Source organism: Geospiza fortis, unplaced genomic scaffold (genome assembly GCF_000277835.1).
Source record: "Geospiza fortis unplaced genomic scaffold, GeoFor_1.0 scaffold428, whole genome shotgun sequence".
Classification (NCBI taxonomy): domain Eukaryota; kingdom Metazoa; phylum Chordata; class Aves; order Passeriformes; family Thraupidae; genus Geospiza; species Geospiza fortis.
This window is the reverse complement of record NW_005054409.1, coordinates 224,941-236,222: the sequence shown is the minus strand read 5'-3', so window position 1 is coordinate 236,222 and position 11,282 is coordinate 224,941. Positions and strand designations below refer to the sequence as shown.

Below are 11,282 nucleotides of genomic sequence, written 5' to 3'. Positions count from 1 at the left end.
ATCCTGCAGAAAACAGAAGTGATAAATAATCACTTGGATTATCCAGTCTTCATTTTCTCTGAGTCACTGCTCTTAATTAACTTGATTACCACATTATCACTATGTCAAGCTGGGCAGCAATACTCTAACTCTTCTCCCTCCACCCTGGGAAACACTCACTTTTCCAGAAGCTTGGAGATGACAAAGAATGATTAAGAAAAGCACTGCATTAAGACAATGGATACAGGAAAGACATTTCCCAAGAGCCCTGTGTAAGTTCTGGAATGCAAGTATATATTGTTGAAAATCAAGTGAGGTTTTCCCTTTTCTGGATTGAATTTCTCCCCTGCCAAGCATATACTGGAAACTTTGCTGTCAGTAACTCAACAAGAAGTGCCAAGGACACCTCACTGCACGTGCAGACAGGGTAAAAAGGCTACTTCTCAGTGGAGGGCTGGGAGAATTTAGGTAAATACATAAAGGTATGCAGTACAAATATTCAAGAGGTAGCACACGTTCTTGCTAGGGCAGCACAACTTGCTTCAAACTCACCGTGCCTGTTCAGATCATCTTACATTAGATTAGACTAAAAAAACCTGTGTGCAGCTCTACCTGTTAACTCCTTGCACAAACAAAGCTTTTATCCCCATTCTCAGCACTAAAAATAAGAATGACATGGCTCTGTACCAAAATAATGCCTGTAGATTAAGAAATAGAATGTGCTGCATTGTACCCAGTGGCAGTTGATCTCCAAGCACTCAGAATGTTACAGATGACAAAATAAATGGTTTGAGGCTTTTAGCCTGTGTAGCCAATAGAACATTTGGTGGGAGGGAAAGATGTACAGAGGTGTGGTTATTTCTAATTTAGTCTTAATATCCACAGTGCACTGTCAGAATAAGTAACTTATTCCAGCTTGCAGCAAAACTGCTACAAAAGCTAAAATTTGGATGCTGTTTGCCAGTGCTGGTTTAAAAGATGAACTTCAAAGGCTGATGTAGTCCACAGCTCGCACCCACCACATGTCAGTTTTCAAAGGCCAAGGAAAGTTTTACAGCTGCACTTGAAAAGCAAGAGACAGACAAGCCTTCCTTTTTTGTTTTTTTGGCTTTTTTGTGTGTGTGGTTTTTTTCCTTAATGGATGTTGCAATCTCCTTCCTTCCCCACCCAAATACTCATAGGGTTGCTATGTCTAGTAGGCGAGAGAATGACAGGAAAGGAGCCCTTGTTGGGTAGCCCTGAGCTGGAGCTGAGCAGGACTCCAAGAGCCTTTTGTCGAGGGTGAGCTCATTGCAAGAGCCAGACTTACACAGGTAAAGGAAAAGAAGAGGGGGTTGTGCTTAAGGAGTTCATAGTGGCAACAAATCCAGAGTGTGGTACAGGAATTAGTGTGTGCACCTAAAAAAACTGTCCCACATTAGCTTAACTTGTTTGATCAAAAGCTGGGCAAGGAATAAAGCAAGGAAACAAAGACTTCCAAATGCACTTCCTTGCATCCTTTTCTGTGCTGCAAGACTGAACATTTTCCCATCACAGGTAAGATTTGCAGGAGAGTTTTGCCTGATTTAACCATCTCTCATGGATCTTGCTGTGTCTCTTTAGGTAAAGGACCTAAACTGAGTAACCATCCCTTTGCAAACACGTTTGTAATAAATAGCATACCAAGACGTGAAAGGCCAATTTCATCTCTGTTAGCACTTCAATCAGTTTCCCCATGCAGTTTCCCTTCAAGATGATCAATGTCACATTTCATCAGAAAAAAACGAAACAAAACAAACAACAAAACCAAAGCAAACAGCTCTGGAGAACAGGCAGTGTTAGGTCAGGGCACTGTACTGAGATGCAAGGCATCCAGTCTGGATAGAAACTCCCTCAGGCCAGATATGTTTCAGTTTGCCAGCCAAGGAAACAATCCCATTTTAGACACAAAATCACGGTGGAAAAAAAAACCTTCTCAGGCTGGTCAAACCAAAGGAGCTCAGAGATGTAAGGCAAGCAGTGACTTGCTTTATTCCCACCTGTATTACTTGTATTATAGCAAAGCCTGCAGAGAGATGGGAGGAATTTTTGTAACTTAAAGGTGCCAGTTTTAACTAAGGCTACCAACTCTATTTGCAATTTTCCATATATTCCAAGTACTGGAACAGTTAATATTCTTTCCAGGCTGGTTTTCCAGGCCTCCTTTTTTCTTAATGAAGCTGTGCTTTTTAATAGATGAAAAGCTACTTGAGTTATTCACCTCATAGTTTCCATCTACTCCCTACTCTTGATACACAAACACACCTCCCTAAACTAAATCTCACATACACCTAACACTACAAGCTTTAAAACTACTGTTAAAAGACAGCCTGAATTTGAAACTTGAATATTGTGCTTCAGCTTAAAATTACATTAAATTAGGAGGATTAAAAAGACTGCTCAGACAGAAGAAATTTGGGATCAAAACAGCTGAAATAGTTGAGTATGCTCAGCTGGCATTAATATTTTAGATCTCTCTGCAGCCAAACATTTCCTGCTTACGCCAAACAGGAAAGAGTCTGTTAAAACACTGTTTGGTATAAAGGAGGAAAAATAAAGAAATAAGAGAAAGAAAAGAAGAATAGGATCTATTTCATAGAACAGATTGATTGATTCCTTTCCTACCTGTTCAATACAATGACTTAATATCCAGAGGCCCACAGTTTTTCATACACATCTGAAGAAATTCTGAACATTGCATCCAGATCTAAAATCCTAAGACCAGCACAGCTTTGACAGAAACAGAAAACCACAGGAAATCCCAAGACATCTGCAGTGCTTAAAAAAAATCTTCTAAAACCTGCTAAGGAACCACACTTCAATTATCAAAATACCAGGAGAATGCCAGATTCAACTGATTTATCAATCACTTGACAGCACTGAAGAATTAACAGCACAATTCCACGAGAAAGAAGTGACTGGGTGCTTCTCAAAAGAGCCATGAAGGGAGCAAACTATTCTAAGGTGTAGTACAAAGGCCATTGCAGCAGCACTTGGGCCACAGTCTGTCTGTAACAAGGCAGTTGTACTTGTCAGAAGGGGTGAAAAGGAAAGCCCTGCGTGCAGGAACTCAGAACACACATAAAAGCTTCAGCACAGAAGAAGTCAAGTACCTCTGACTGGATTTACAGGAAAGGGAAATGGAATGGATTGTACTGCTGTTACTGAAGCTGGAAGTCTGTGAATTACAGCTAAGAACATGAACTACTACACAGGATCAGACCAAAAATCCCATTTAGCTCAGTAGCCTCCAGCAGCTATGAACACCCAGGAGTAAGGGTGTGGGAGGTGTTGCTGTATATTGAATGGGTATATTTTTTCCTCCCCTAAATCCTTCCAGTTTCCAGCAGCACGTGGCTTAAAGATTTCCCAGATGCATTGGCATCTGTGTATTTAATAGCCCTTAATGAGCTTTTCTAGCATGAATTTGTCTTATTGTTTGAGCCATGGAAATGACTGGCATGCACAGCATTCTGTAGCAGGGAGTTCCAGAGTGTAATTGTGTGCTGTGTCAAAAAGTGCTTCCTCTACAACCCACTATCTGATGGTTTTGATAATACCATTTCATTTGGTGAAGAAGACTATAATACTGAGTGTTGTTTTCTTCAGTTTACGAGCATAATTGTACTGTGTGCTTCATAAGAGGCAGCAAAGCATATAATCAATAGGTCCTAAGTGAGGAAACAAATTATCTACAAGTACTTAAAAGATAAATTAGATGAGCTAAAGTCATAAACTGACTAAATTACTCCTAACCTACTTTTAAAGAAAGCAAGCTGAATATCTGCTTAAATTCTGAAGACATCTCTTTGATAAACAAAATTAGGCTGATCAGCCTATAGAAATTAAAGGGAAAAAGAAATTGTTAGAACAACATTGAGAAAAACAGGGAGACATTTCAGGCAAAATCCATTAAATTTTTATAAAAACATCAAGTAATTTCACACCAAGCTCATTTCTCATGAGAGGGCTCTTGACTTGACCAATAGGTGCAAGCACAAGATGTCACATATCTTGATTTGAAACCTTTATGACATGGCCCCCAAAAATGAACTCACAGATGAACAAAAAAATGATGCTGAGATGAAGTTACTGCAAGATACCTGTGCAATCTGTGATTCTGTCAGTTTAAGTGCCATAAAGAGGGAAAAAAATCTGCTGTTCAGGGATGCAGATCTCATTCTGGGATATATTAACCAGGGTGATGACACGGCAGCACATCCTCATTCGGAACACAGAGTTCAGATTCAGTTGCTGAACTTTGGAAAGGATGCAGCCAAGCTGGACAGAGTCCAGAACAAAGCACAGAGTGCTGTGAGCTTAGCTGCACAGGAAGGCTCAAATAATGGAGCACGTTACATTCAAAACAGGGGAGAATGAATGGGCGGTGGGCAGATGCAGCCCTGTGTCCCTGTGTGTATTTTAAGATATAAAAAGTTGACCACCCATATAATTGCAACAAATCTTCTCTACATTCACTGAAGGTGAGACAAGTAGAAGTTAGCTTTCACATTACAGAAACTTTAATGCAAGTATTCAGTGAAAAGTAGTGAAACATACAAAGAATACACTCTGGAAGTCTAGGAATGTCTATCAGCAAGGTTTAAAAAGCAGGTTTGCCCACCTGCTGGAATAATCTCTATCTACCAGATCCTGCTTTGAAGCACAATGATACAGTTTGTGCACAGAGCCCAAACTGCCTTCAGGATCTGTATTCTCACTGGCACATTTTACAGCAAGATCATTCCTTGCTAGGAGTCAGGCTCTTCTTTTCCCAAGGCACACTGCTTCCAGCTCATACTAACACCAGCTTAAAGTGGATGAAGCACAGCACAGCTCCCTCCACAGCTGTAAGGAGTGGCTTCCACCTGCCCCAAGGCAGCCATAGCCATACAAAGCAAACAGTCAAAAATTCTTCTCATTTTTTGTGTATTGTTATTTGGCAAAGCCCTTGGACACGGTGAAAGGTCTTGAAGTACAGTAAAGCCTGGGGAGTATCAGTGTCAAGGGGGAAAACCACAATTTTATGAAAGGAGTCTTTCTCAGGACTTTCCCTTGAATGTACCTGAAGTGCAGCTCAGCATCACAAGACTCAATCAAATTGTGAGGGAAAAAGGTGGCAGTGGGCTAACAGACACATGATCTGTCCTCTTCCAGAACCCCTAAATCCACACTGGATTCCCAGTGGATTCTCTTCAGGGAGGTTGAGGTAAAGAGACACCAACATGGTGCACTTAGAATGCCAGGTCTGTTGCATCTGAATTATCTGTACTGATCCAAAAAAGGATAAGGATCATAACAAAGAATTTCTGGGCTACAAGAGACACCATAACTACAAAACAACCAGGTCACCCCTGAATTAAATGGCTGAGTGTGTGAAACAAAACACTGAGCCAGCTCAGACTACTCACAGCATAGTTACTCTTCATGCCTATGTAACCAACGTTCAGAATGTCACCTGTACTATACAAGGAATCCAGGAGTGACAAACCATCTCCAGTGACTGGCTATGAAGTCTTGTTAGAGCCAGAGAGGAAGCTTGTTTGAAGAAATAACAATCAGAACAAGGAAAATCTCTTCAGAGTCATGGCCTCTCCCAGTTTAAGCCATTTGATTAGTGATCAAATGAAACAGTCACTTGAACAAATTCTGGAGGTCACCACTGCCCCAAAAAGAGTGGAGGTGAACTGTGGCATTAACCAAGGATCTGTGTGATCCAAAGGAAAAAAAAAAAAACAAACCCAACCAGTGTGATCCACCAAGAATAACAAGAACTCACTATCCCTCAAAGTCATCACCCAGTAAAACATGTTCAGATACAGAAGGTAAAGTACTGAAGTTGTAGCAACAGATCTGAGGCACTGACACAGCTTATTATTAGAGCAGTTCCAATTAGCACAGCTCACTTCAGGCACAACCAGCACCTCTGCCATGGTTTTCACAGGTAGCACAATTGTCCTAGCACATTATTCACACTTAAAAACTAAAGCAGTAACTCATGGCTGAGAATAGATACCCAGTCCAATTACCAGAGACAAGCACTGAAAGAAGGATTGGCTTTAAGAAGCTGGTCTGTGCCTATTCAGTCAATGGAACAAGGCAAATTGCTTCCAAAAAACCCCAAGACCTAGTTTTATCTTTGAATTAAGTGTCCTTAAATTGCTGCAACTGCATTTCATGGCAAGTTAATCCTTATACCACATGTCTGGCAGTGTCATTACAGACTGGGTTTTGGAAGGTAGAACTGCCAAGAACAGAGTGTTTTTGTTTGCCCTCACCCTTGGGTAAGTGCAACTGATTCCATGCATTGAGAGAATACACTTCTCTCAAGCAGATGTATGGATACCTTTTTTAACAAGGAAACCAAAATATATGTGCAAATTAGTTCTCATATATAACAGCTTTTATGGCTACTAACATTCATGTGAGATGAAGATATCAAGGCATACATTTCTCCCATCTCAACTCAACCTGCTGTGACAGATTTGGCAGATTAAGTCCAGACATGAACATCTATAATTTCTACGGGAATACTCGTGAAATCAAGGCAGCATTTTGCTTTCCATTTAAAAAAATTAATTTGGCTTAGAGGTCTGCAGTTGTCAAAGATAACTGGAAGCATCAATATATAGGTAAGAGAAGCTGAGAAACCTGGCAAAATTAAACTGAAGTGACAACAGCTGACTGGGAGGGATCCCACACACAGAATTTAAGACCTTTTCAGCACATGGCAATTGATGTCCATCTCCAAATCATTCCTAAACTGACAACCAGTTCCCAGCAAGCAGTGCCAGCACAGCCACACAGGATGCAGGACCAGCCAGGAGTCAGCCAAACCAGCTGTGAGCAGTCAGCAAAGGCTAAAGCCAGTCCAAGTGTTTGTCCCTATTATCACATCCTTGGGTTTGTTTGAATTCCACAGATGCAATACAAAGGTTAGATTTAGTAACTAATGCAGTTTGACACTGAGAAGCTTAAGAGCCTGGTTGTTTTACAATCAAGTAGGAAGAAACCTGCAGCACTATGGGCCTGTCATAAGAAGCACTGTCACACTTCTTTCCTTTGCAATGCCATTACAAAAACCCAAAATATCAAAGCCAACCCTGACCTTTCCTGCCATGTCTCTAGGAGAACAGACCCAGGAAAGTGAGAAATGAAGAGGCAGTTAGGTCTTTAGTTGCTCCTGTTTCAGGGTCCAGTGAAGGTCCAGTGTGCCTGAAAATACTTCCCCACTTTTCTCAGAACTGGTATAATAGAAATTCTTTGTCTACACAAACTTATCTACCCCTTTCTTCTCATTAGGCCATCAAGCTTCTGCATATTCCAAACTTTTATAACAAAACTACTAATGCAAGAAGATAATTTCTCTAGGAGCATGTTCCAGCAATTAGGCAGAATTTCCTTCATGTTCAGTTTAACAGAGACCCTTTCTCAAATTCAGAAACTGAAATTATGCCTGTATTGAAGAGTTCATATTGTCCAGCCTGTTACTCCACACATGCAAGCTGCCAGCCTTATTGGACATGCCACCTACTACACTGCTGGAAGAAAAGCATGGAAGGGGGTCTGTGGCATCCCAATCAAATTTGTTGGTACACAATTCACTGTCTTCATGCACAAACTCAAACAAGACAAATGAAAGGCTCTGTGAACTGCTAATTCCCTGGTCTGATGGGAATTGCCTAAGCCTGCAGCTTTTACTCCATCTATAAATTACTGCATTACAGAGTAGGAAGGGATTCCAATTCTAGCTGATGCATCATCGTATGGGTTATCACATGGCAGGATCTAGTTGGACTAAGGGAATTTATGTCATTTTCTGACACAGCAGACCTGGAATGAGACTGTACAGACTGATTTATACACGGCTCTGTTATTCAATACTGATTTTTTCAAATGTCTAGTCTCATGCCTGCTACTGCAGCTAAGAATAAAACCCAAGGAAACATGATTGACTATTACTGTGTTAACCTGGATACTAGTGGTAGAGTAATAAGCAAAATTAACTTGCAATTCTGTGTAAGATTAAGTTGTAATTCTCTAGCAAAGTACTACTTCCACCGTAATTCTCGAAAATTCAACCAGCTTTCATAAAACAAACAACATACACTAACTTCCTGAGTCCAAATGATGTACTTAACCTCTCCCACCCTGACCCTTCACAACTTTTTCTAGAACAGATCAGAAACAGTTAAGGAACTAAATTTCATCATACTTGTTTTGTGTTTTAACTAGCAACACAACTGAAGGATATAGTGTCATATTAACAGTAAGTATTTTCAGTAGAAACAACAAAAAAAGGACCTGCATTTGAATTGCCTCCAGGTGCCAGAAAGCTCACAAAGTAGCACAAAACCATGAGTGTGTCTGAGGTATACAGATAAATACAAGTTTTGCCACTTTTACACAGAAAACTATCACATTAAAAGGAAATTATCTGGGAGGACAGAGGGAAGGAGACAAAAAGCCCAATTCTGTATTTAAAGCAAGACAGAGATTTAGATTCCCTAGCAAGAGTGTTTACCAGGGTAGTCTTTCCTCAATTAAAAATTGATGTTTTTCAAATGGTTGGGATGATAAAAAAAATATGGAAGGAACCATACCTGCGCTTTCTAGGCTTAGCCTGCCACAGTACAAAGTGTACTGTTGAGTTCACTCCTGATTCACCCTGCTAATTGGGAAGAATGCAGAAGTGCATCCTACTCCCTCAGTTACTCACTCACGATTGAAATGGCCACACACTCATACTCACTAATGCAAGCACAGCTTTGTTTATGGTGACATATTTGTTACTCATCTAATTAAGGTGGAATAAGCTGAGACCTTTATTCAGGAGTGTCAACAAAGAGATTAAGCAAAGGCAGTGTGTAGAACCACCACTATCCTTAAGTTTCTTTATGAGCTGTTTAAGAAAGCAAGGGCAGAGCAGTCCTTACTGCCATTCCCGGTTCTCTGGGAGGAAGGGCTGGACAGAAGCACTCTCCAAACTCTCAGAGAATCAGACCAGAATAACAAGCTGTGATACCAAAGCTGAGAAGTTATTTCTGGCCTTTGAGTTTAACAACCGAGACAACACCAGCAACCACTTAAGATTAGAAATGGCAGAAATCAATAAAACAAAAATCGCATGATGCAGGACAGAGCTATTAATGCAATCTGTATCACTAAGCACAAGGCTCATTAAACACTTACCAAGGCAAGATTCCTGCACCTGGCTTGGCTGCCATGGTTCTCCACACTGCCAGCCCTTTCCATGCCCCCATGTGTGTGCTCTGGAGAGATTTCAGATGCCATTTCAGGAGGATCCACCAGGAGATTCCTAGGCATCACACCTTCTTGACCTATTGATCCCGACGCAGCACAGAATGCCATCGGTGTGTTACGTGGGGCTGCTCGCTTTATTCATGTCTGGAAACAGAGAACAATGTGGTATGGGGTTAAATCTGCTGGTTAGAACACTTGAAAAGGAATGGAAAATAAATGGTAAAAAAAGATCCCGCACAAGTTAATAAAGGGCATATCTTTATGTCCTGAAACACATCTACTGCTTTATGGGCATCTTTTAAAACACTGGTTTTGTTCAAAAAGATGACTAAAATTCAGCATAGAAAGGTTCTGTACCCCATCTCTTGTGCTTCCAAACCAGATGTCCATGGACAGTTGGAAGCAAGGATCCTGCATATATCCTTGTCCTACAAATTCAGTTTGTGTTTTCCATTATGGCACATCATTAACAGTAATAAAATCCCACTGACTGAGATACCAACTGGCACAGCTCAAGTACTTTTATCTTTATTTGGTTTTAAACAAGAATTCTATTTATGGGATCACATGAGGGAAACAGAACCCCATTCATTTCCTAACACTGCTGCAGTTAACTCGTGCTACTGAAGCAGCTCTATGCCACCTGCTTCTGGTGAAAGATCCATGAGCAGAACTTGGTGCCATTTTTGCATCAACGCATTACAAATTGCATTTTAAAGCTTCAAGAGCTTTTATTTCACTCAGCCATGAAGAAACAGTACTTGTACATTTGGAAGACACTTACTGAAACAGACATATGCACCAGCCCTCACTGGAGGAAAAATCCCCAGTTTTTTAAGCTTTCCCAGTGCTCAGTTCTGTAAAACCTCTGAATTGTCGTCATCTCCCAAAACACTCTGGCAGAAGTTTTTCTTGGATTCTCAAGGACACAAACACAAAAGGCATCTTAGTGCACAAAGAGCATGAGCAGGAGGCAGGCAAAACATAGAACCTAGCTCATTTCTTGCTGCAATACATTTAACCACTCTTTGCAATGAGAAATTGCCTTGCTTGCTAACAGTCCATCTTTGCACCCAGCCTGTCTGTGACCCGTGGCCAGCAGTGACATATTTCTCAAAACAGCTGGCTCTGAGGTGCCAAGTTATATGCAGCCAGCTGGGAAATGGACACCATTCCCCTGACACTGCACAAATTAAATGAGATGCTCCTGCTTCCCAAGTGCTTCTCCCTTTATTATGGCACAAGAGGCGACTCGAGAAGCAAAGTCAAGCCTGCATTTCCAATTCAATTGGATTACTTCTTGCTCCCCACAGCTGTGGGCTGAGGGCTGAGAAACCAGAGCCTTCTGGTAAGCTGATTAGTGTTTCATAGCAGTGAGATAACATCTGCCAATAGTGAGCAACAATTCCATCCTGCTGATCCCTCCTCCCAGGAGAGGGCTATGACATTACCAGAGGTGCCTCGCCTGTGCCGCAGCACCTACGTGTCCTGTGGGAAAGCTCCCACACAATGCAGCCAGGCTGCAGTCCAGCAAGTCTTGGAAGCACATCCACAATCCACAGCACTGGGTTGCCACAACAAAAACATCTCATAGCCCTTCTTATGAGCATTAGGTCTAATGATCAAATTTAGTCTTACTTTTACACAAAAAGAACGTTCTTCCTTTTTTTTTTATTAAGAACTTTAGTGATCAGTGATACAATGCATCCTCAGGATAATGGGCTTTAAGTGATGCCCAGAGGCAGAAGCACACTTATGGTCATGGTTTTCAAACTCTCAGGATAGGCAGGCACAGGAGCACTGAGGCAGCTGCTGTACCTTTGGCTGCTGCAGAAAGCTAAAGAGGAACACAGCAGCAGCCCAAGCATGGAACAACAGCAGCTCCATCTACAACAAACCCCGTGGTGCTGAAAAGCCACACACAAACACATCCACACAAGAAAACATGTGCAATTTTCGGAAGCCAACATTATCAGTGAAAATCTTGACTCCTCTGAAATTCTACACTTGAACAAACGCAC

General features: G+C 41.3%; 1 protein-coding gene across 1 annotated transcript in view; it reads right to left on the bottom strand.

Moving 5' to 3' along the window:
* Positions 1–9,399, bottom strand: part of PROSER2 (proline and serine rich 2) — a 14,891-nt gene extending 5,492 nt beyond the window's left edge. The window contains exon 1 of the mRNA XM_005426278.3: positions 9,190–9,399. Within this exon, the coding sequence (XP_005426335.2) occupies positions 9,190–9,369 (180 nt within the window). The 5' untranslated portion in view covers positions 9,370–9,399. The remainder of the gene's footprint in view (positions 1–9,189) is intronic.
* Between the last annotated feature and the right edge of the window lie 1,883 nt (positions 9,400–11,282).